General features: G+C 45.4%; 1 protein-coding gene across 1 annotated transcript in view; it reads left to right on the top strand.

The window, feature by feature from the left end:
* Tnfrsf21 (TNF receptor superfamily member 21) overlaps positions 1 to 26506 on the top strand; it is a 74549-nt gene extending 48043 nt beyond the window's left edge. Inside the window, exons 4-6 of the mRNA XM_076557837.1 lie at positions 1861 to 2126; positions 23636 to 23864; positions 25126 to 26506. Coding sequence (XP_076413952.1) covers positions 1861 to 2126; positions 23636 to 23864; positions 25126 to 25355 — 725 coding nt within the window. The 3' untranslated portion in view covers positions 25356 to 26506. The remainder of the gene's footprint in view (positions 1 to 1860; positions 2127 to 23635; positions 23865 to 25125) is intronic.

Below are 26506 nucleotides of genomic sequence, written 5' to 3'. Positions count from 1 at the left end.
AATTGTGAAGAAAAAAGAAATACATGCTAGTTTTGTCTTGTGCCTCAAACTGGAAGGTGTAGACCACCGTATGTGATAAGTGCCAGATAAGATGGGACAGGCATCGGATTACAAGGTTGGGCACTATCTGTGTTTTTAAGCATCTGTGGATGTATGGGGAGTCCTAGATCATATCCTTTGCATGAGGGAGACTAGTGGATATTAAACCATGGGGCAGGATACAGATATTTTATAGATATTATTTACTCAAAAACATTTTCTCTGTCTCAGAAGGTAGCATGTATTTACACATTTATTGCTGCTTGCTTCTGTGGAAATTTTTTGTTTGTTTGTTTGTTTGTTTTTGTTTTTCAAGACAGGGTTTCTCTGTGTAGCTTTGCACCTTTCCTGGAACGAGCTTTGTAGACCAGGCTAGCCTCGGACTCACAGAGATCCGCCTGCCTTTGCCTCCTGAGTGCTGGAATTAAAGGCGTGCGCCACCACCGCCCAGCATGTGGGAATTCTTATGGCCAACCTGATAAGTGGGCTCAAGTTCCGACCACCTCCCTTTGCAATACTGGGGTGCTAGCAGTCTAGCTTTTCTGATGTTTTTTCCTTCTTCTTCTAAGTGTATAGTTGGAATGCTAACATCTTCTGAAGATGTTCCATGAGCTAAATGTCTTAACATAAAACCTAGAAGATAATAACTGCTATTAGTATTATGCTGTCATTTGGGCCATTGTCTGCATTGAAACTGTACAAGTCAACATAGAAGACTGAATAATAGGCAGAAAATTGCTCGTAGAATCATTTGAGATGATAGATGGTCTTTTTTTTTTTTCTGTTCTTTTTGAGACAGGGTCTCACCATGTATCCTGGGCTGTCTTCAAACTGGTCCTTCTGCCTCTAGCTGCCTAGTTCAGGGATTACAGACCTGTGCTGATATGGCCCACTTAGTCAGATGTTCTTTCAGACAAGTTATTTTATTTCTCTCTCCCCACCCTCTCTCTCTGTGGGGTGTGTGCACATGGGTGCAGTGCCCTCAGAGGATAGAAGAAGGTGTATGATCCCCTGGAGAAGCTGGAGTTACAGGTAGCTGTGAGCCACCTGATGTGGGTTCCGGAACTGGAAAGAGCAGTAGGAGCTTTTCACTGCTGGACCAGCCCTCAGCCTCCTAGTTAGATGTTCTTAAACAGTGACTCCATTGTGCTGGAACAATGGGGTATGTGGTCAGTTGATGTAAAAGATGCTGGTTCTAGAATCTGCATGTTGTTTAGTAAAAACTAACTGTAAAGTCCACTAAAGTCTTCATTTGTGGTTTCTAGTTTTCTGAATTTCATGAAGTCATCACTTTGTGTGTGGAGGGGGTGCCTGATTTCTTTTACTGCAGTTGTATATAGTAGTAACAAAGGGGTCATTTGTTGTCTTGATTGGTTTAGCTTTCAAAAGCAGCTCCTGGGGGATGATTTGTTGTGCCTCTAAGACCAACTCTTCTTTTGATGTGCATTCAGGAAGCTAACCTGTTGTTAAAAGGCTCATCATTTATTTATTTGTTTATTCTCTCTCTCTCTCCCTCTCTCCCGTGTGTGCGTGCGTGTGTGTGTGTGTGTGTGTGTGTGTGTGTGTGTGTGTGTGTTTGTGTGTGTGTTTGTGTATCTAATACAGCACCTCCTGCATGCTAACCCAGTGCTCTACCCCCAATCCCTCTCTCCTTCACAAAGTAAAGTTTATAATGGTGTCACGTTGTGCCCATGGTGGGCTGGGTATGCCAAGTGCTTACGGAAGATGATTCGTTTATCTGACACAACACAACCAGGAAAGATTCCTTCTAAGACGTGCTTGGCTTGCGTTTACTTTTATTTTCTTTGGTCCCTGGCACAGGGATTGACATCTTGAAGCTCGTCGCGGCCCAGGTGGGAAGCCAGTGGAAGGACATCTATCAGTTTCTTTGCAACGCCAGCGAGAGGGAGGTGGCTGCTTTCTCCAATGGCTACACCGCTGACCATGAACGGGCTTACGCAGCCCTGCAGCACTGGACCATCCGTGGCCCCGAGGCCAGCCTCGCCCAGCTAATCAGTGCCCTGCGCCAACACCGACGCAATGACGTTGTGGAGAAGATTCGTGGGCTGATGGAAGATACTACGCAGGTAATAGAGCCCTCCGTGGTTGTTTGCTTTGCCACTAATCTGTTTGTCTTTGAACCTCACACTTCATCAGGTATGTTTGCAAGGAAAAACAGCTGATCTTAGGGGTTTGGGTAGTTGTGCATGCAAGTGCTTACACACACACACACACACACACACACACACACACACACACACACTCAAGCGTACCTCTACTTTTTAGGGCAAAAGTCCTCAATGGCGGTGGTTTACAATCGTCTTGGGAATTCTGCCATTGTTTGATGCTTGGACCCCCACTGCACACCTATCAAACAGACTATCAAGGGTTGGGGGATTGCAAATCACCTGTTTTTAAAGCTGTCCAAATGTCTCCAGTGTGAGGAATTAAGAATCCTTGTCTTTGGAAGTACGTTCTAGAATCAACCTATGCAGCCAGAACCATTGTTTGTTAAAATCAACTTAAAACCTCATTTTTCATTGCATGTTTTGAACAAAACCAAACAGGGGAGGAACCCTTCCTCTTCCAGAGGTTGTGTGCCCACTCATGTGGGTTTTCTGGCTTAGTTAGGGAGGCCCTCCTTGCTTGATGAAAAACCAACAGCGATTGGTAACAGAACTGACTCCCATTGGTTGTTCAGCTGCCTTCATCACGTGGGAACTGCAAACATCCAGGAGTGTATGTTATTGATGCAGTGAGCACTAATTTTGGAGCCAAACACTGGATCCAAATCCTGGCTCTGACCCTTGTTAGATGAATGATCAAAGACAAGTTACATCCAGTCTTTCTGATACTGATCATATTTGCAAGCCTTCTTTGTGGGCATTAATAACAACAGTGTAAATATGGAGTGTGAGATGCCCGAGTTATTGCTGTTATTTATCCTAGCATGGTAATTACTATCATCATGTAACTCATTTCACTCAGCCATTCTTTACCTAATAGTTCCCCGAAAAACATGAATTAAGTAGAAGATTCAGTATCGGATCGTATTTCAAATTGACTTTGATTAAAATTTGGGGATGTATTCTGCCATTAAAAGACTTGATAAAACCCCCTTGAGGTTAAAGGCCATTCTGCATGTGTTACGCCTTCTAAGGTTCCAATTCATTAGTTAGAAGAGCTAAGTAGAGATTAATTCGCCACTTTAACTCACTTCATGACCATTCTGCACCAAATCTTGTACAAGGGACTCAGGGTTATGTATCTTTTATCTTTTTACATTAACAGTATAATAGCCCTCCATTAGTAATGTAAACATTGATCAGGTGAGTTTTATTATAGTGATATTAGGATATGAATGTGTAGTTGTTGGCTGTCTTTGAAGGTGGCTTTCGTAGTTCTTGGTATATTTTTAACCTCTTTGAAATGTGCAATTTCAGAAAAATGTTTACTGAGAAGCCAGTTATAAACATTAATAGGCACACACCAATGTGTTGCAAGAGTTTTTTAATGTGTATTTTATCTGCATGTATGTGTGTGCACCTTATGTGTGCCTGTTGCTCTCAGAGGCCAGAAGACAGTGTAGGAGCCCCAGGAACTGGAGTCAGAGATGGCTGTGAGCCTCCAGATGGCTGCTGGGAGTCAAACTCAGGTTCTCTGCAAGAGAGGTCAGTGCTACTAACCACTGAGCCGCCTCTGGAACCTTTGTTTTGTGAATTTTAAGAGACGTTTTTGAGAAGCCTCATACACAGCCATAGCTAAGCTTTTAAATAGTTGGGTTTGGAAAAGCAAGAGAAATATTTACCCTCCATTTAAATAAGATACTTGCAGTTGAAATAGAGGGAGTCCAGAGGTGGTGTGTCATGCTTTCATGAATGTTGGCTTTAAGGGACAGAACTAGTCAGACAATGGGAGACTCAAGATGGGTTCAGATATTTGGGAATAAATTGCCAAATCACCTTGACAACACCTAGGAGAAAGATAATGCAAGTTAGGCTGTATTAGGATTTGGTTATCGCAAATCTGTGATGATCCCAGAAGATAAGAGGTAACTGTGGCCAGGTGGTGGTGGCTCATGCCTTTACTCCATCCCAGCACTTGGGAGGCAGAGGCAGGTGGATCTCGAGGCTAGCCTGGTCTACATAGTGAGTTTCAGAACAGCCAGGGCTACACAGTGAGACTGTCTCAAAAGAGCCAAACTAGACAAATAAATAAAATAAAAAGAGGTGACTGGGTATCCAGTGGAATGACTGATAACCTAAAAGGCATAAGGAATTTACAAGAATGAGTTAAAACACAAAGTGTCTCATCCTAGACGATAACCTTATACACATCTCTTTCTTATCTCTCATCTCCTCTGTACTAAAAAAAAAATCCTAACCACACCTACTTTTTTAATTTGTATTTTGAGTGGCCATGGTGTGCAAGCATTCTATAGCTCCCAGCTTGATTTTTCTGTAGCTTGGGCATGATGACGCATGCTGAGAGGACAATGCTAAGCTTCTCATTGCATGTTGTAATGATGCACATCATTGCATTGCACCATTCTGGGTCCAGTTCTTAACTAATTTTCGGAGCTAACGAGCCTGATTCCTGACTGCCGGTCCTTAACAACTGCACAGCTGTGTGGAACAGTCCGCCGTCCATAGCTTCTCTCTGAGATTTGTCAAGTCAAGCAAGAGACCTGGAAAGCAGAGGGCATAATTAAGACTCACTCTGCACATTTTCTGGTGGAATTGCTTTCCCGGTGTATTGTGGTACTATTGGTGATTCAGGACTTTGCCCCAGGAGTTAATGGACTCTTAATGTGTAAAAATGACTCATTTTAAATGGTTAATGTTTCTTCCTGTTCGTGAGGCCGAGAACACTTACATTACACTGCTTTTCAAAGGTTGGCATTCGTGTGGCTTTTAGTTACTCTGTCCAGAACAGCTGGTTCGATATTAACTATGGTAGCCATTATTATGTCCATCCTGAGGCTGGTTCTTTCTTCATCTGAGATAGGAAGTGCATTTTGCAGGCCATTTTGCAGGCCTTCTCTTCTAGGATCAGTGTCTAAACTGAACCCAGATCCTCCAGAGTTGTAGCTTTTCTTCCAGCCCCCCACATGCTGCAATTTCAGATTTACCTTATTTTTTTTTAATGAATACCACGAGGACTGCAGCATCCATACTTAAGCTACAAAGTGCATTACAAATGCGTGCTCTTCACCATTTTCGGGAAACTTTAATCTTATTTATGTTTGTTTTCATTGACAAGATTTCAGAGGTTGGGGATAGAGCTCTGTGGGCAGAGTGATTACCTAGTGTCGGGCAGGCCTGGGTTCGACCCCCAGCACTTCATACACCAGACATAGTAGCACATATCTGTGATCACAGAACTCCAGTGACGGCAGGAGGATCAGGAGTTCAAGATCACCCTCGGTCATAAGGAGAGTTTGAGGTCAGCCTGGGATATTCTATCTTAAAAGAAAAAGTAATAACCATAAAAAAAAGAGAACTGTCATGCTCTACCCTCACTGCCCTGCAAAACATGGTGAGTATGTTCTTCCACAGTTCAGATTTGTGCTGAGTTCCCGGCCCTTCTCTGTTGTCTTCCTGCGGCCTCTGCTTCTGCCTGGATCATTCTTCTTTGTCTAAACAACACTTCTCGTTTTTGGGCATCTCATGAAAACTCATTGTCTGGAATAGGCCCCACCGGATAAATAAGCAAACACCTAGGAGAATATTATTTCACTGTAGTTTTTTGTTTTTTGTTTTTTTTCGGTTTTTTGAGACAGGGTTTCTCTGTAGCTTTGGAGCCTGTCCTGGACTAGCTCTGTAGACCAGGCTGGCCTCGAACTCACAGAGATCCGCCTGCCTCTGCCTCCCGAGTGCTGGGATTACAGGCGTGCGCCACCACTGCCCGGCTCACTGTAGTTTTGAGGGATAGCTAGGAATTAGAAGTGTGGCTTCCCAGTTCCTTTCTTTTGGTACCTTTGCTCAGGTTTGTTTCTCCTCCTGGAGCAGCAAGGAGATGACGTGGATTTTATCTCTCAATCTCTATTATGTAAGAATTCATGAGCACAGTTTGATGCCAGGCACTTCAGGCCCCACAGATAAGACTGTCAAGGGAGCTTGCAGTTGACCAGAAGTAACTCATAGAGACCTGTGTAATCAAAGAGACTGAGTCCAGGAGGTTGGAGGGCAAATGTACTCGATGTTCTTGGAAGCAGCCGTTAAGATTCCAGTGAGAACAGAGGCATGGAGATGAGTGACGAGCTAAATTCCTCGGTATGATCATCTGGAAGACCCTGGGTACACCACCATGCTCCTCTGTCTCAGTTTCTTTGTGACAAAACATGATGCTCGTGGGTTGTTTGGGGGACGAACGTGGTGTGGCTGCCAGAAAGCAGTCCGTGTATGTTTATTTCTTTTTAGATGTAATGACTTCCCGACTTGTTCCTAACCAGCTCCAACTCACACACATAATGGACCTTTTAAATCCTGAAGGCTGGGGTCACATAGTTTTGGGCAGGGAGGCTCACCAGGTTTCGAGGCTGCTGGAAGTGGATGGTCTGTCAAGGCGGAGTTGCCTGGGTTCGGTGGCCAAGAACTAGAAAATCCAGCTAACTGTAAATATTTATTCCTTCCTGCCCCAGAGAGTGCTCCTAGACTGGCTGGAATGTTCTCCCTTGCGGGGAAACAAAGGTGTGTGTGGAGAGAAGGCTTCCCCTCTTCATGGTTTTCAAGAGGAGAGAAATGACTTTCGTTAGCTGAATTTCTAGGTTTTCTTTTTAACGTTCTTTTTCTTCTTTTCCCCTGCTTTTATTTTTGGCCCCTTGGGAATGTAGATAGACTTAGTGAGTGCTGTATTTGTTTTCTGATCTCTTCCTTACAATCCCTGTCCCTTCCTTCAGTGGGGTCTGAGGGCTAAGAAGGGACTCCTTTTCGCCTTAGGAAGCCCTGGGTGAAGTCTGTACATTTGCATGGGAATTCAATGCTTACCAGAATTGACTGAGGTACTGACTTGTCATGCTCTGGGATGTATAGAGCCAGGTGTGAGAGCAGTGGCCAAGCTCAGGAACAATTTGATAATCTGATTTGTGTGCCAACAACTTTTTATGATTTCATTTTGAGTTTTTTTTTTTTTTTAAACTGGGTCTTGCCATGTAACTCTGGCTGTCCTAGAACTTAGGAAGCAAAGGTAGGCAGATCTCTGAGTTTGAGGCCAGCATGGTCTACACAATGAGTCCCAGGACAGTCAGTGCTATAGAGAGAGATCCTGTCTTAAAACAACAACAGCAGTTTTTTTGTTTTGTTTTGTTTTGTTTTGTTTTTGTTTTTCCAGACAGGGTTTCTCTGTGTAGTCCTGGCAGTCCTGGATCTCATTCTGTAGACCAGGCTGGCCTTGAACTCACAGAGATCCGCTTGCCTCTACCTCCCGAGTGCTGGGATTAAAGGTGGGTGCCACCACTGCCCAGTGTTTTTTTTTGTTGTTGTTGTTGTTGTTGTTTAAACAATAATAATTTTTTTAAAATGAAGGGGCTGGGGAGATGTCTCAGCATTTAACAGCCCCCGCTGCTTTTGCAGAGGTCCAACCTCAGTTCTCAGCACCCTCATGGAGGATTATGCCATCCTGTTTCATAGGGTCTGATGCCTCTTGGCTTCTGTGGGCACCAGACACACATACATACATGAAAGTACACATCCGTACACATAAAATAAAAACAACAGAAAGTTAAGTGTAGTAGAACATCCTGTGGTTCTGTTTGTTTGTTTGTTTGTTTGTTTGATCTCGCTCTATAGACCAGGCTGGCCTCGAACTCATGGAGATCCACTTGGCTCTGCCTCCCGAGTGCTGGGATTAAAGGTGTGCGCCACCACCGCCCGGCTTCATCCTGTGATTCTTAGGAGGTTGATGCATGCAGAAGGACTGCAAATTTGTGGGTAACCTTGGCTAACACAGCACGACTCTGTAGAAAGAGGCAAGGAGGGGGAGAGGAGGATAGAGATGAGAGAGAGAGGGAGGAAGGAGAGAAGGAAGGAAGGAGGGAGGGAGAGAGGGGTGAGAGAAGCAGCATGGCTTCAGCTGCAGGCTGGAGTGGTGTTGTGCAGGGCCGTTGAGCCTGGGTGCCTTCCTCTGGCCCTCTTTGCCTAGTGACGTCAGGTAGGTGAGGCTACACTGTGATTTAACAGCCACGGAACTCAGCTGATTTTGTTGTTTCTTACTTGAATCGATTCCTTGTCCTTAGGGAATGTTTGGCCTTTGTAGAAGCACATAGAAGAATTAACCTTCTCGGGATCAGAGTGCCTGGCCACGCTTATGTCCGTCCCGTGTCCCGTGTCCTGTCCCCGTAACCCCCCCCCACCCTCCAGCCCTCCCCTCCCTCTGTCTTATATAGTAGTAGCCTTTGTGTTAGGCACTGGGTGGCGTTGCTCTAGCAGCTGGGAGAATCCCAAGTGCCAGGGGAAGACTGGGCTTCCCTTTGCTGCGGACCCTGCTGCTCTGGCTGCTGGGGGGACCACAGCTCCCGACTTTTGCTGCCAAGCTGCAGGATGCAGCTGTCCTTATCTATGGGGCTAGCTATTTTCAGAAACGTAGTGAGCGTGAGTTGAGGCAAATACCAGCTGTACATTTCAGTTGGCTTTTTAGGGATTCGAATGAGGATGATTTTTTGTTTGTTTGTTTGTTTGTTTTGCTTTGTTTTTATGTTGTCGTTATTGTTAGTTTTCTAGAAAATAGAACATATTGTCCTCAGGCTTGAGGACCTAAGAAGACCCGAGGTGTTAGCCAGACTTGCATGGATGTCGTCTCTGCTCTTTGCTGTGTCACTACGGCCCAGAGGGTCATTTAAGGACGTTACTTAATCACAGGGCGTGACTGTGGGCTCTGGGGAACTTCCAGGGTAGCGAGAGGAGGTCAGCACAGAGGGATTGCTGACACATTCAGGCTCAGGTGTGGACTCAGGTATGTTGTGTGTTGCTGACTATGGAGCTCAAAGGAGCCATGTCAGTGAATAGACTTCAGACTTTTAGTGGCATGTCGGGCTGATTGACTTATTATATCTCAAAGTCTCAGCTGAACACGGTGGCTTACATCTGTCGCCCCAGCACAAGAGACTGAAACAGGAGGGTCACCAAGAGTTTGAGGCCAGCCTGGGCTCCCCAGTTTAGCCAGGATTCACAGAAAGAACCTGTCAAACAAACAAACAAATCAGCAAACAAAACAAGAACCAAAACCGCTCTCTGAAGTTTCATACAGTTATTCACAGTAGCGCTGCATGCACTCGATGCTTGCCTGATACCAGGTGAAGAAGAAAGGCGGCCCCTGCCTCTCAGAGCACTCCGTCCCCAGGGTGACGGCCAATGGGCAAGGACTGGTAATCAGAATTCACTAACATGAGCAGATGTTACATTGGCAATGTGTGTTTCAGTTTAGAGCATGGGGCCGTTCTTGGTCCAAAGATGGCTAGGAAACTACAGCTGATGCTTGCTTGTGCGTTTTAGAGGACAAGGTCGTGGTTTCACCCATAACTGTGCTTTGCTCCTCTTCCCTGAGACTTCTCTTGCTGCCAGCAGGTAGCCACATCTGCCTGTGCACAGTGAGGACGTCATCACCCTTCGCCCTTGCAAACAACGTGTGTTTTCTTGCATCTCATTTGACTTGGCTCCATAGCAAGCTTTATAGACACTTTGGACAGGTCTGTAGTAAGAAAGGAACCAGAGTGAGGGTCTACTGCCCCCTCCATCTCAAATGCACGGCTTCAAAGTTTGCATAACAGGAAATGGGAATGGGTAAATCCAAGACTTGGGCTTTCTCTTGGTTAGAGTGAATTTTTTTCCTCCACCTCCTTTGTGACCTTGGGAAAGCCCATTTATGTTCCCACGCCTCAGTTTCTTCGGGACAGCTTTGTAAAGCTCGCTTAAACTAGAAGGGGTACGCACCCAGTCCTGCGTGTGACACGGATCATAGTGGCCCTTCTACTTCCTTTTGGAACAGGGAACTCCTAACTGTGAAACAAGGTGGGGCATGAGATAGAGCAGAGCAGACTTTGAGTGTCCGTCCATCACATTCAGAACCTTTCACATCTGTGATCAGTGAGCAGTATACATGTCACAGTTCCTAACTGTTACTGTTTTTCCTTGGCTCCTGGGTTGATTGTAAGATGCACCAGTGTGTGCCCCTGAAAACAAAATAAGAACGCCACCAGTTGTAGTTGAGAGATACAGTCCTGAATAGAAAGAAAAAGGTAAATGATGGGTGATGTCGTTCTGTATGCTGTGAATATGTGTTGCTCTGATTAGTTGATAAATAAAGCTGTTTGGACAATGGTGAGGCAAAATAAGGTTAGGCGGGACATTCTAACTAGAAAGAGAAAAAAAGGCAGAGAACAGAAGAGATGCTGCTGGCCACCGCCAGGAGAAGCAAGATATAAAGATACTGGTAAGCCATAAGCCACGTGGCAAAGAATAGATAATAATAGAAATGAGTTAATTTAAGATATAAGAGCTAGTTAACAAGCCTGCCATGGCCATAGTTTAAAAATAATACAAGCCTGTGTGTGTGTGTGTTTATTTGGGACGGTAGGGCCACGGGAGCCGGGTGGACACAGGAAACTCTCACTACACACGTGCCTTTTCTTATGTGACTTCTGGGGGTCCAAACTCAAGTCTTCATGTTTACATTTTACTGACTGAGCTAGCCCTTCAGCCCAGAAATGGAGTCTTAATGCACCCTACGCCTAACACTCGAGTATACCCACAGGTACCCACTTTTTATTATTATCCCCTGTGTTTATAAGAAGGGCAGGTATGTGGGACAAATTTTTAGACTCTGTTCTTTGAAACTGCTATGAAGAAGATTGAAGTGGATTTTAAAAGATATCTCCCCTCCCCCTCCAGAGATAGTGACTCAATATCCCCAAAAGGATAAGTCTATTATTGATGACATTTTCCATCCTTTTAATCCATTCTCGTACTGACTTCCTCCAAAAGCTCACTGGGAGGAAATCAGAATTGATATTATAGAAAAAAAAATTTACAAAAGCAGGGCTGGAGAGATGGCTCAGAGGTTAAGAGCACTGACTGCTCTTCCAGAGGGCCTGAGTTCAATTCCCAGCAACCACATGGTGGCCCACAACCATCTGTAATGAGATCTGCTGCCCTCTTCTGTATACATAATAAATAAATAAATCTTTAAAAAAAAAAATTTACAAAAGCTTGTTTTCACCATCAATTACCAACACTTGAGGACACATTTTGTTTTATTTATTTATTTATTTATTTATTTATTTATTTATTTATTTATTTATTTATTTATTTAAGCCTAAACACACACAGAGGTAAACTGATGGCTTCCAGATTGACCAGGCTTCTCCATCCTGCATTTTGAGACTGTCCCTTGAACTGTAACAATTTCATGTCACTAGCTCATGAGGAAATCACATCCTGTCAGAAGTAGTCTTTATTGTACAGCCACTAATTTCAACGTTTTCCTTGAAGGATAGACAACATGGCTTTGATTTTCCCGTAAAAATCGTCATTGGGGAAACATCCATCCATTTACCTCCAGGAGTGAGTTAGAAAGGGCAGTATCATCCATCATTCAATAATTCATTGTCAAAAGTAGGGGGGGGGCTGTTTTTGTCTATTTTTTATCCCATCTGTAGGTGAGGTGCTCCTGAAAATGGCAGAGAACACAGAAGATGTAGACAGTCTTCCTAAAAGTGGAATCATGGGTCACTTGGCATACACTTCAACGAGTACTGCCAGATCCTTGCAGAGAACCTGTATGCAATCTTTTGAATTGTGTACAGTGTGTGATGTTCTGATCTGCACAGGATTAATTTCCTCAAAAAAAAAATTATTTGCACAAAGTAAGAGAAAAGTCAGTTGGTATTAGAAAGGAATCTGAGGTCTTTGAATGCATGCTTAGCTTCAGGCTGACAGGGAGCTTTGAAAGGGCGTGGCATTATGCATTCTTGTGCCTTTAGGAATGCTTCCCTTCTACACACTTACATTCAGAGAGATGCAGATCCTAGAATGTGCCCTGCCAGTGATGTTTGCTATAGCAAGAGTCAAAGCCACATGAATGTCAGAACAGGTGAGGTCCACTGTGGACATCTACACACCTATTCCAGGAGTGAGTCAGCTCCGGCTGCTAACCTCAAGAATGTGCAGGCTGAGATTGTTTGTTCCTGTTGGTACTGTGTACATATAGACCCAAGGAACAGTGTGCAAGAAATCGTAATATACTGGTTAACCTCTGTGGGGACAGGGGCTGAGAAGTTGGCACCTTAAGTCTCAGAGGGGTTTGATTGAAACCGTTACGATTGAAACCGGGTGTGCTGAGGTTATAATAGCACAAACTCAATGAATTGATTAAGCAATACTAGTCTGTTGAGCTCAAAAAAACTAATGGAGGGCCTCTGAAGTGACTTGGTGGGTAAAGGCACCTGCTGCCCAACCTGGCTCCTTGAGTTCCATCCCTACATAGTGGAAGGAGAAATGCAACTCCACATAACTGTCCTCTGACCCCCACATGATTGCTGTTGGATGTGTGTGTAGTACACACACCACCTACAATCAATCAATCAATTAATGTAATAGTAATATATTTTAAACAAACAAATAAGGAGAAATCTAAAACCAAACAAACAAACCCAAAACTTTATGTGAGCCAGGTGTGGTGGCGCACACCTTTAATCCCAGCACTCGGGAGGCAGAGGCAGGTGAATCTCTGTGAGTTCGAGGCCAGCCTGGTCTACAAAGCTAGTTCCAGGAAAGGCACAAAGCTACACAGAGAAACCCTGTCTTGGAAAAAATAAATAGATAAAATAAAATAAAATAAAACAAAAACTTACTAACAAAGACAAACTTGAGTCTTTTTACTTCAAGGCATTTTTTCCTGTGAAATTACTTTCTATTTTTCCTTAGGTCCTCAGGCTAGGTTTTAGAAAGTCTGTGCAGTGTGTTTTCATGGTGAGAACTGTCTAGACTGCACTGAGGGGAACCCCTGGTTTCTAACAATGTGACCTCGCAATGTCCTGATGGTGCTGAGCTTAGCAATAATATTCTAAGATGTGAGTGGGCTTCCACTGGGAACCAAGAAAGCCAGTTTACTCCCTTCCTCACTTCCTCTATTCATGAGAAAGCTAGTCAGTGAGTCAACTCAAGGCTGCAACATCAGTTCTGTTGCTGTCAGCGGCCAGGGACAGCTCACAGACACCCGCCCCAGCACCTGGGCGGGGCCTTCCCTCCTTCCCTCCCTCCCTCCCTCCGGAGCCAGCTGGTTCTTACCAGCTTTGGCAGCATTTGAAGTACATCTTGTGGCTTCCTGCAGCTCTCCTCTGAGCACCCAGGAAAGGAAGAGTCCTTTTGCTTGGGGCAAAGATTGACAGATTACACTTGGAGTTAAATTGAATCTTTGGGGTTCCTTTTTGTAGCTAACTCTTGGGAATGGTCAGAATTCATGGATGCCATAGAGGTGCAACGTTGCAGTAACTACCTGGTTTTAAGAAGCGATCTACCGTGGCCAATTAACTCCTGGCTAACTTATGTACAGTCTTCAGAAAGACTTCAGCTGTAACAAAATCTTGACCGATTGTCCTGGGCCTCAACTCATCAGGGTGGGTGGAGTTGTCTCTTCAGATAATTTCCCAGGAGCTTCAGGCATTGGCTAGCCAGGTTAATATTGAGTTTCTCTCCATGTGGGTAAATTGATGCTATAGGCTTGCATTGGTTCCCAGATTCCGTTTAGACATCCATGCTTCGTCTGTGGCTTTCTCAGGGAGGCCCACCCTGGCTTGTATTCCTGTTCCTACTCCATCCCATGACCTTCAGTGACCCCAGGGAGAGTGAGACAGCAGAGGGCCTGTGCTGTCTGTCGGCCTGCTCATTGGTGATTTCGGCTGGAAGAGTCAGCATCGTTCCTTCCTTCTGCAATAAATATGCCGCCTCACACGTCTCCGGAGGCCTGGCCTGAGCCGGAGAGGAGGAAAGAAGGAAAGATAAGAGGCTTGTCAACAATTCTTTTCATTTCAGCATACTTGCTTTATCTCTGTATATGTGGCTGTTTCCAATCCATGTTCCCATTTCTGTGACTCCAAATATCAAATAACTGACCGACTTTTCCTGAAAGCCTTGGCAATCAGCACCATGCCAGTTCCATCTAGGTACTTTTTGTCTAAAAAAAAAAATTGCTCAGCAAATTTAGTTTATTTCTGAGTTGGGTCCAGCAAGAATTCACACTTCCAAAGTGTGCATTTAGAAGTCATTGTCAGGGTTGGAGAGATGGTTCGGTAGTTCAGAGAGCTTATTGTTTTTGCAGAGTCCCTGAGTTTGAGTCCCAGGGCCAACATCAGGCAGCTCACAACTCTTTGTAACTCTAGCCCCAAGGGATCTGACAACCCTCTGAACACACACACACACACACACACACACACACACACACGTAATAATAAATGTTTTTTTTAATTATTGTTTCCTCTCATTTAAAATTTAAAGGAAACCTACCCTTCCTTTTAATCAAAGCAAGGTGGTTTTTGCTATTTCTTTTGCTTTTGAGATTTTAATATAATTGCATCATCCCCCCTTCCTTCTCCTCCCCCTAAACCATCCCATATACCCTTTCTTGCTCTCTTTCAATGCACGCCCTTTTTTTTCACCAATGATTGTTAAGAAGTCATTATGGCAGCCATCTTTTAGTCTGTGAACTTAGGAATGGAATATATTCAGATAATAAAAAATTTTTATGATCTGGCTGCTAGCTCTCTTCCCTCCTACCTGAAATCCTGGGAGCACATAGATTTAGATTCCTTTTTTAATTTTATTTTATTTACCGTGTAGGCATGTTTTGCTTGCATTTGAGTATGTGTACTACATGCATGCCTGGTGCCTGTGGGGGTCAGAAGAAAGTACTGAGTCATCTGCAACTGGAGTCACAGAAGGTTGTGAGTCACCATGCCGTTCCTGGGAATCGAACTTCGGGTCCTTCGTAAGAGTAACAAGTGCTCTTAACGACTGACATCTCTCCAGCCCTGGGTTGAACTTCTTTACTGCCTTTTTTTGTCTGAGTTCTTGTTCTCTAGCATAAGAACCAGTGAGTTCGATGGAGTCAGACATTACAAAGTCCTGACCTGGCAAGGAAGACAGGGCCCAGGCTGGGATTCCTACACGAACCTGCAGATGGTCTCAAATCTAATTTCATCTTCATTAATGAGCAGCTGGTCGGCAGGGGAAACAAGCTTGAGATAGCATCGCACTCCCCACATCGCTGTCATTTTTCACTTATTTGTGACCATAATTCCTTTGAGATAAACCTTTAGTGGAAATTCAGTTTGTTTGTTTTTCTTAACTGGTCCATCCCTGGTCTGCCAGGATCTCAAATATTTTCAAATAGAAAACAAATTATCAGTCTCAATCAAAGTCTGTGGTGTTTACAGAATGTCTCATCCGTCCTTCTGTCCTAGGACATCTGTCCAGCCGGAGGGTAAGACCACTATTGAGTTCCATGCCCTGGCAGCCCCTTCTGATCAGCCCTTCCTACGCCGCCCAGAGGCCAGAGCATCTTCTGGTACTCCTGTACTCTTAGTGATGAGTTCACGGAGCTCAGCTTCTCTAAGCGCTGCGGGCTTTTGTTCCTCAGCATGGATTCCAGATGGGTTGTACGGATTCATCTCTGCATTTTGTGAGAGCCAGCTTTCCAGCGTTTTTCTCCCCCTTCCTCTTTTCAAAGATAGGGTCTCTTAGAGTCCAGGCTGCTCTTAAATTTGACTTTGAACTTCTGACCCGCCTACCTTCAGCTGCTGAGTGCTAGGCAGGGATGTGCCATCATGCCCAGTTTTAAGTGGTGCTGAATCTCAAACCCAGGGGCTTCATGCAAGCTAGAGGAGCACACTGCCAACTGAGTTCATCCCCAGCCCTGGGCAGGACTTACTTCTTAAAGCCCTTCTTGTTTATAGGATCCAGGTGGCAAGCTATTCAACTCACAGAATAGCGATTAGTTTCAGTTGGGATTAGCAAAGGGTGCTCTTGGAAACATTACTAAAATGATATTTTCACAAGCAAACAGAGAACTCTCTTCCTTTGGGGTGTTACTTGAGACGTGGAGGGAGCATCAGGTGGGAAGGTAACTTTTGTGTATCCGACTTCCTTAGAAGCCACCAGGCCTCTGTGGCCAGTGGCTACATTGTGGAGAAGAGAACATGGTGATATCCACGTGGGAAATGCCAGGGGCTAAGGGGCTAAGTTGAACCATTTTAACAGGCGGACAAGGAGCACCCAGGCTGCATAATTAATGCTTCATTTCGGGGAATCACTGATGAATCAAAGTCGTTAGTTCGTTTTGTGAGTACAGATTGTGTAACCGCAGGGAAATCGTAATTGGGTAGTAGCTGACAATAACTGGTCATCCTGAGTTGAGTGAAATAATTGGGGATCACTTGGCAAGGAGAACGGGACTTGGTCGTTGGGGGGGGGTTAAGAGAATGAAATGGCACTAATAAAGTAAGCAGCATGTGAGACAGTTTGGGTGGAAGTGACTTAGAGGTGACTAACTTACACTTTGTAGTTTAGGAATAAAGAAAGAAGTCGGGTCTGATGGGGAAGTGGTTTCTCCAAGACCACACAGCTGGTGAATGGGATGTCTCCTTTGCCCCTTGCATGATTTTCTGAGACTTTGGAGGATTTTTTAATTTGACTTAATCTCTTGAGCATTTAAATGTGGAGAATAGGAAATGCATGCTGGAGGGTGCTTAGGGGGTCAGGACAGGCACCTATTCCAGCCTGCAGGGGACACCCAGTGCTGCTGCCTGGCTGTGGGAAGAAAGTTAGGCGACTCAAAACCTCCCTTGATTTCAGCACCACTCCGATCACGAGTAAGCTGGCGAAGGGTTTTCCTTCAGTGGCCATGGTTCACCATCCCCAGAAGCTGTGGAACACTGCACCCTCTGAGTTGGCCTTCCTGGGAAGGCTGGCCAGGGGAGGGATTTTTTTCCCCACCTTCAGCATAGTGTTGGAGGTTTCCAGTTGAGTTGAGGACCCAGAGTGGGCCCCCTTCAGCTTGGAACTGGGCGAGTTGACAAGGACAAGAAGATGCACCGTCACAGGCCTCAGAGTCCAGAGATGCTCAGGCCCCAGACTCTGCTGTGTTTATCAAGTCTGAGTAGATGACTCTTTGTCGTCCATGTTCCTGATGTTCTGAGAGGAAGTCACAACAGCCATGGGGTGATAGGGCTGACTCAGCTGGAAGGCAAGGGTGGCTGTTTATCTACCCTCCCTACCAGCTTTAATAAGCATCTGGAAGCACTAAGTGTACCTGTGTGGAGACTAATCAGGGGGAACACCAACGGCTCCTTGGGCCAAACAAAATACCATGTTCTGGAAGTGCACTCAATAGCCCTGTTCTCTGGCCCTTCTGCCCTTTGCCCTGTCCCGCCCCTTCCCATCTGTCTCTCTGTCTCTCCCTTCTTTCTCAGATTGTCTCTCAACTATCTCACCTGACAGCTTCAAAGCAAAAGGAACCATGGTTTTCTAGTTTTTCTGGCAGAGCAACAAGTATGTGGTGGACACATTTCCTTTCTGGCCAAGGTTTGCCAGAGTCCTTCCTTCTCGGTTGCGGAGCGCGCTTCTCTTCAGTCAGATGGGGGTGTTTGAGTCCATGGACACTTCACGGAAGTACCGAGGGACTGAGCTGTGGAGAATCTCTGCCAGCACTCCTGTTTTTCAACCCAATATAAATACAAGTTGCCACAGCCACAATAGCTTCCAATTAGCAGAAGGAAAATATACTTACCAGTAGGGAGGCTTTTAAAAATAACACGCCTTGTTTTTTCTATTATAAAATTAATATGCCCCCACAGAGAACTTGGAGAGCCTGAAGATGCTTAGGGAATCAATGAAGCTACTCTATTTTGTGATTATTTTCACAAAGCTTTTGCATAGGTTTTTAAAGACCACGAGACTCTTCTGAGGAAATCTGGCTTTCTTGTTTTGGTGTGTGCCTTCTCTGGCTGGGAATGTGGCTCAGTGGGCAGAGCCCTTGTCTAACGTGCACAAAGCCCTAGGTTTGATTCCTCATCACTGCATAATCCAGACTGTAGAAGCAAGAGGATCAGGAGTTCAAGGTCATCCTCGGCTACATAGTGAGTTAGAAGCAGGGATATATGAAATTGTGTCTTAAGAAAAAAAAAAGACGGTACTTACCTTCTCTTTTAAATAATATGACCATATTAATATTGATGTTCTTTGTTGCTATAAACTCAAAACACCAAATCATGAACTTTTCATAATTACTAGAGTGACTGTTTCATCCCCCAGAGCCTGATGATCCAGTTTCTTGGTTAGAGATGTGCCAGGAAACGCAGTAGCTAATACAGGGTTCCAAAGCGGCTCTGGGAGCTGTTGTTAATATTGTGTAAGAGGAGGAGAGACGTTTCTATGAGCTTACAGGAAAGCGGCAAATAACTTCCAGCTCGATTCCAAATGCAACCCGCCACCCAAAGCCGGAGAGGAGGTGTTTCGAAGGATGCTTGTCACGTGGTCTGTGGCTCCAATGGGATGATGCAGAGGCATTCACGGGGCACCTCCGTATTCACCTGGCTCTTGTTAGTTACAGTCGCATCCATCAGCTCAGGACCTTGGGCAGTTCTGCTGGAAGTCTGGTGCTTCCTTTCCAACATCTAGCGAAGCTGTTGGGAAAATAAAGATTGGAAGTTTGAAATGGGTGCAGGAAATAGGTGGGTGGACTTCTCTGTTGGCACTCATTTGTGGGTGGGAGGTGCTTTCTTTCTTTCTTTTCTTTCTTTCTTTTTTAAAGCAAGAACAGTGTGCTATATTGATGGGCCATGTCAGCCAGTGTCATGTCCCTGAGAATCAGAATGTAGACAAGTGCTCTTTGTCAGCTGGGGGCACAGAGGGGATTGTTGGCATGAGTGTGTAACTGCGTGCGTTTTCAGGGGACAGCACCCTATGCCGGGGCCTGTTGAATTAAAACTCAAAGCATGTGCACAACTCTTATCTGGGGATCAGAAGGGCCCCTCTGGGGATGCATGTCAACCAGCTCTGGAAGCAGAGCCAGCTGTGGGCGGTGCTTTAAGGGAACATCCTGTTAGAATGTCAGCGCTGTGCAGGAATTGGTGGTCTTTGCAGATATTCAATCACTTGCAAAAAATGTCTCGGTCGTTAAGAGTTGTAAAAGAGGCAGGCATGTTTACTTCATGTCTTTAATGTAATCCTATGAAATCAGAGTCGTTGTTTTGCCTGGAGAGCTCGACAGCATCTCACTTGAAGGGCTTAGGAGAAGGATAAGAGTTCTCAGGGTGGTCAGCAGCAGCTTTGGGAGAGTGTATGTCATCTCCGAACACTGTCCTGTGTGACTGGCCATCTGCTTCCTGGACAGTCACCCATTCTCATTCTGGGTATATTAGTTGGGTTTTTGTTGTTGTTGTTGTTGTTTTTCTCCTCATTGCTGTGAACAAATACCTAACAAGAAGCAATTTAAGAAGGATTCTATTAATTGATAGTTCAAGGGGATGCAGTCCAGGCATGGCATCAGGAACTCGATTACACTGGTTACACTGCCTCTATAGTCGGGAAACAGAGAAATGAATGCTAGCACTCAGCTCGCTTCTTCCTTTAAAAGATATTCATTTATGTTGTGTGTGTAAATGTGTATAACCACATGTATGGGGGGTGCCTGTGAAGACCAGAAGAGGGCATTGGATCCTCTGGAGCTTCGGTTTTAAGCATTGGTGAAGGCTAGGAACTGCACTCTGGTCTTCTGTAAGAGCAGCAAGTCTTCTTAACTGCCAGGCCATCTCTCACTGCACACAGTCCTTTTTCTCCCAGCCAGTGGAATAGTCCCTACATTTAGGGTGAGGCCTTCCACCTCAGTTAACCCAATCTACAAACACCCTCACAGGCATTCCCGGAGGCTTATCTGCTAGGTGATCCTACAGCTTGTCAACTTGACAATCAGTAATAACCATTATACCAGGAAAGCCAATAAAAGCATAAAATCAGTGGACTGGGGGATGCCATAAGTACCTGATGGAGTTCTAAAGCACTTCTTAAAAGTGAGGAGGTTAAATGGACTTGAACACTGGGTCTCTCGGGGTGACTGTGTGCCCTCTCTGGGCTTTGGTCTCTTCACCCATAAAGTGAACCCCACTCCCATGTCCACTGCATGCTCCTGGCATAAGCCCTGGTCATACCTCACTGTCATACTTAGGAGTATCCGTCCAGGTTCCTGGTTTCTGGCCTCCCTGAAACCATTCTTCACAGAGCAGGGGGAGGGGTGGGAACGTACCTGTCTCCATCGGAACTGGCTCCACTGTGGAAAGCAGGCATCATGGTCTCCGCAGCCTTAGGGCTGCCCCCCCCCCTTTCTCTGCTGTGAGTCTCTGGAAATGAAAACCTGAGTGTAGCAGGCTTTCTTGTGGGCCACCAACCAGCTCCCAAATCATGACACAGAGACTTGTTATTGGTTATGAATGCTTGGCCTTACCTTAGCTCCTGTTCTAATCTTGTTTCTCTTGACGTTTGGCCTCGAGGCTTCTTACCTTTCTTTCATTCTGTACGTCTTGCTTTCCTGTTTCCTCCATGGCTGGCTGGCTGGCGGCTGCCTGGCTTCTGGCCAGGTGTCTCCCTTTTTTTCTCTTGTTCTCTCTTTTCTCTCATTCCTCGAGTCTAGAGTTCTCCTCCTACTTATTTTCTCTGCCTGCCAGCCCTGCCTATCTCTCTTCTGCCTAGCTATTGGCCATTAAGTTTTTTGTTAGACCAGTCAAGTGCCTTAGGCAGGCAAGGTGAAACAGCAACACATCTTTACATAATTAAACAAATGCAGCATAAACGAATGAAACACGCCTCTTCCTAGTAAAAGAACTATCCCTCAACATAAACAAATGTAATACATCTTTGCCTAGTTAAAGTAATATTCCACAGTACCTGAGGTCTGGTGTCAGTTCTGCTTCCTGCCTGTTGGACCTTCAGAAATCACTTCCATGAGGCTGGAGAGATGGTTTAGTGGTTAAGAGTGCTTCCCGCTCTTCCGATTTGGTTCACAGTACCTATGCCGAATGGCTTACAACTATCTATAACTCCATCTCCAGGGATTCTGATGCCTTCTTATAACCTTCCTAAGCATGCACACACCTATGGCATACACACAGACACATAAAAAAAAAAAAAAAAGAACTATTTAAAAAGAAAAGGAGGGGATAGAGAGATGGCTCAGCTGTTACAAGCACACACTCCTCTTGCAGAAGACCTGATTTTGATTCTCAGTATGTACAATGTGTAGGTAGTTCAGGTGATCCTCCAGCTCTGGGTATCCAATGCCCCCTTCTGGTCTCTGTGAGCACCTGCACTAGTGTTCATATCCACTCCCCCCCACCCCACCCACACACACAATTTAAAAATAAAGAAGATATTTCACATTTCTAGGCTGAAGTTTGGTGGTTTGGTTTGGTTTTTTTCTTTCTTTCTTTCTTTCTTTCTTTCTTTCTTTCTTTCTTTCTTTCTTTCTTTCTTTCTTTCTTTCTTTCTCTCTTTCTCTCTCTTTCTTTCTTTCTTTCTTTCTTTCTTTCTTTCTTTTTTGTTCTTTTTTGGTTTTTGTTTTTATTTTTGGAGATAGGGTTTCTATGTGTCATTTTGGTGCCTGTCCTGGATCTAACTCTGTGGACCAACCAGGCTGGCCTCAAACTCACAGAGATCTGCCCGGCTCTGCCTCCTGAGTGCTGAGATTAAAGGCGTGTGCCATCACTGCCAGCCCAGGCTGAAGTTTTTACCTGTTTGGGATGTAGCACTAGTTTTATTGTGAAGCATTTACCAGAGAAGACCCCTCGGAGACAGGTTCAAGCCGATGGAAAGTCTTTATCAGCTGACCAGTGACTGGGTTTGGGGACCCTTTCAGAGTAAACTTTTCAGCCCAGCTGGGTTGACACACCTCAGTTGGCAAGAGCAGTGAACCAGTGCCAGACCTCCAGAAGCCGAAAGGCAAGGTTAGTGCGTGTGGGGACTTTCCCCGAACTTGGATGGATTAGGTTTTTCTAAGTTTTGACAGGTGCTGCAGCCTATGTGCTGGGTCCATGTCCGAACGGGGCTTCCCTCATGGTGTCGGTCATGCTAAGGTCTGGGGGCCTGTGACGGATTGCCACGGCTGGGGTGACAGAACACCACAAATGGGGTGCCTCCAGCAAAGACACTTGTTTCCTCCCTATTTTTGGAGCCTTCTTGGGCCTCTCACCTTCGCTGATGACGGGTGGCTTCACGGGTCTCCCCTCGGTGTGGCTGTGGGTGTGGCTGTGTCCTCTGTCTTTATGAAGGATGCCGTGGTGCTGGATTAGGACCCACGCTCACGACCTCTTTTTCTTCATAACTTCTTTAATGGCCTTATCTGTAATCATCGTCTGAGGCGTGGTGTTAGGGTTACGTTGTCTTCAGCTCCTGGCAGAGGGGAACATCTGGGTACGATCTAAGACTCCTTCTGGTTGTTAGAGTTTGAGTTTAGACTGAGTTTTTTCTTAACCTGTGTCCAGTTCCACGCCCCTGAGGTAACAGCTCAGTGAGTGTGGCAGTTCCTGTTGTCAACTTGACAGGGTCTAGAATCCCTCAGGAATGGGCCTCTGGACATGTCTGTGTTGACTGATGTGAGAAGACTCATCATTTCCCTTCCTCTCTTCCTCCCTCCCTCTCTCCTTCCTTTCTTCCTTCCTTTTAAAGGAGACAGCACCATGATCACACAGGGCAGCCTGAAACCCACCAGGCCAGCCCCAAACTTACAGGTGCCATTCTGCCTCAGCCTTCCACATCGCTAGGCATGAGCCACCATGCCCCGTCTAAAGATCCACTGTAGGCAGGGCCATTCCCAAGGCTGGGTTCCTGGCTTGCACTAGACTTCCTGCCCTCATTGCTCCCTGAAGCTGCCGCTGCCGTGGACCGTGCCTTGAACCGTGAGCTGGGATAAACGCTTTCTCCCTCCAGTTGCTCTCCAGAGTATTTCATCACATCAATAAGACAAGTCACTAAAATAGCACATGCATATGTCCCCTCAGTTTTTGTTTGTATTTTTTTTTTCAGAGCAGTGCCTTGCCATGTTGCTCAGGTTGGCACTGAACTTGCCATCTCCAGAGTAGCTGGATGACATCACCTTACAGGTCTCCTCATTTTTAGTATTACACTTTCTGCTCATGTGTGCTTTTTTTTGTTTGTTTGTTTTGTTGGTTGGTTTTTTTAAAATGATAGAATCTTGTTAGCCCAGGCTATCCTCAAACCCAAACTTGGTCTGTCACCACCACCCGTGGCTTCACATGTACTCTGAAGAGGTTGAAGAATGAGTTGGGGCATGGTGTGGTGGCGCACACCTTCATTCCCAGCACTCAGGAGGTAGAGGGAGGTGAATCTGTGAGTTCAAAGCCGGTTTGATCTACATAGTAAGACACTGTCTAAAAGTGAGTCTGTGTTTACTCACAATGGAACGACATATCAAAAAATACACATATAAATGGAAGAATCAAAAATTATTAAATGTTAAGGGAGTGGGGGGTTACTTTTATTTTATTCCTATATGATTTTGATATATATATAATAAATTTTTTTTTTTCTTTCCACAGTTGGAAACCGACAAACTGGCTCTCCCCATGAGCCCCAGTCCACTTAGCCCAAGTCCCATCCCCAGTCCTAACGTGAAGCTTGAGAATTCCACTCTCCTGACTGTAGAGCCCTCCCCTCTAGACAAAAACAAGGGCTTCTTCGTGGACGAGTCGGAGCCGCTTCTGCGCTGCGACTCCACGTCCAGCGGTTCATCGGCACTGAGCAGGAACGGCTCCTTTATTACCAAAGGTACCAGCATCCACGGGGCCTGGGGGCTTCTCCCCGGCCACTTCCACAGCCCAGCTGTAGCCGAGCCAATGGAATGGCGGGTTCAGGACGCCCTCCAAGATAAAAGTGGCCTCAAGGAAGCCACACCACTGGTTCACATGGACACACTTAGGAAGTCTTGACAAGCCTGTCCCAGAGCCAGCGTTCACACATACCCATTACTTCTGTCCTGAGCATGCTATCCAGTGGGTGTTTCAGGGGTCATCTGATAAAACGCACTATAGCTGGTGTTTTAAAATGACTTACCACACTTGCTAAGTCTAAGGATTAAAAGTATAACCCATCTGGGAAGTCAGAAGTCATTTTTCTGTTTTGTCTTTCGAGACAGAGTTTCTCTGTGTAGCTCTGGATGTCCCAGAACTCACTCTGTAGACCAGGCTGGCCTTGAACTCACAGAGATCTGCCTGCCTCTGCCTCCCAAGTGCTGGGATTAAAGGCGTGCGCCACCACCGCCCAGCTTTTTTGTTGTTTTTTTTAAGTATCACGATGCAATTGTAAAGAGACAGGAACAGAGTACCCTGGCTTGGGACTTTTGTTCCCACGCATGTCAACACTTTCCTTCTGAGTTTTAGAAGAATTTAGAAGCCGTTAAAGACTTGGTAAATGTCACATTATCACCACATTAGGAATCCATTCAAGGAGACTAAAGAGATCACTCAGAGGTAAACAGCGAAGACTGATTTTTGCCATCTGTATTCTCTTCCCAGAAGAACCCGTATTGGGTGGCTTACAAATACCTGTAAACCCCAGTTCTAGGGGATCTGATGCCTCTGGCGTCAGATAGTACCTACATCCGTGTGCAAATTTGCACACAAAGACACGTAAACATACACGGGATTGAAAATAAGAATAAGTCTTTTAAAATAACCCATTCCAGCAGGTCTTTGGCTCATTTCTGTTAAGCAGATCTTTTTCTGTTGGTGTCTTTGTTTTATGAAACAGGGTCTCATGTTGCTCAGGCTGGAGGATGGTCTTGAACTCCTCTTCCTGCCTTGACGTTCCAAGTGCTGGGATTACAGACTTGGGTCACCACAGCCCTGAAAAGCTTATTTGCTGTCCTTATGCACCAGGCCAATAAAGAGGCCTGTGTTGTTTAAAATGTCCCGGAAGGTTCGCTCACTCACATTGGTGGGAACCTGCTAGGCTCAGAACGCGGGCAGCTCCTCACCTCCTCCTCTGGCCCCTCTCAGCTGTCACGTTCTCTTTCCCCTGTCCCCCGCAGAAAAGAAGGACACGGTGTTGCGGCAGGTCCGCCTGGACCCCTGTGACTTGCAGCCCATCTTCGATGACATGCTGCACATCCTGAATCCCGAGGAGCTGCGGGTGATTGAAGAGATCCCCCAGGCTGAGGACAAACTGGACAGGCTCTTTGAGATCATTGGGGTCAAAAGCCAAGAAGCCAGCCAGACCCTCCTGGACTCTGTGTACAGCCATCTTCCCGACCTGTTGTAGAACACCGGGGCCCTGCATTCTGGAAACGGACCTTCTGGCGGGCTGGTTTCATTTCGTTTCTGACGTTTGTGTTCTGGTGTGTGCGCGCGTATGTATGTGTTTAACAGAGTATGGCCGGTGCTTGAGTTTGGGGTTTGGGGATTTTTCTTTCCTCGTTTTTCTCTTCTTGAAAGGGAATTTATAAAGCCTTTTCGATGTATAACTGTTGGAAAATGCCCACCACTAAAGTTTTTTTTTAAGTTCCACAGATGCTCCATTTTTGCCTTCTTACATCTTTTCAAAACTGTTCTGTGCACTTTAAAAACTTAACGTAAATGCAGTGTGACTTTTCCTACATGCTGGGTTCTGAGACTCTTAACTTCTTAAAATCATGATGGCATCTTGTGGCTTCTATAAGCAAATACCAGTCTTTCAACAGCCGCACCTACTTTTTCTGTTTTGGTTTTTTTTTTCCTCTTTATCTTACTGTTTGTCCTTTCCAAGTGTTCTTAAGGACCGAGGGGATTTAAGATCCTGTTGATTACTGTAATGCAATTAGACTTCCAGTTATCTTTTTCATGTCTTGTTGTAAAGTTCATCATATTCATGGCTGAAACTTGACCACACTATCTATCGCCGATTGTATGGTTTCATCTGGACGCCGTACACTGCTTGGTAACTTGTACTCCTCTTAACGCTACTACGCTCTGGGCTGGAGAATGACATCTTCAAGTCATCAGGACTTCGCTGTTTCAGTGGCTTGACACCTGGGCCACCAAAGAACTTGATCTTCCTCCTTTAGGGACACCTCTGCTGCATCTTGGAAAGTCAACCAAGCCAGTGGCAGCTTTTGCCCAGCTTTGCTTTGGAAGATTTTTTTTTTTTCTTTTTTAATACACATAGTCAATAGGTCCAGTTTGCCCTCAAGGCCTTGCTGGGTTTTCATCATCAATCACTTCATTTAAAACTGGCTGCAGCTGTAAGAACTCTTGTCTGATCAATCTGCAACTACGCTCTCACTCATCAACTCGCCCCCTAACGCTCAGCTGTCAGGCTCTACCGCAAAGGTGGTGTCGGCTGCCTTTGTGTGGGGGGGCTGGGTGGTGAGGAACTGATAGCAGAAAAATGCCTTCAAGTATACTAATTTATTAATAAATATTAGGTGTTTGTTA

This window comes from Peromyscus maniculatus, chromosome 21 (assembly GCF_049852395.1).
Source record: "Peromyscus maniculatus bairdii isolate BWxNUB_F1_BW_parent chromosome 21, HU_Pman_BW_mat_3.1, whole genome shotgun sequence".
In the NCBI taxonomy this organism is placed as follows: Eukaryota; Metazoa; Chordata; class Mammalia; order Rodentia; family Cricetidae; genus Peromyscus; species Peromyscus maniculatus.
Note: the sequence above shows the minus strand (reverse complement) of the source record. Positions and strands in the feature narration are given on the sequence as shown.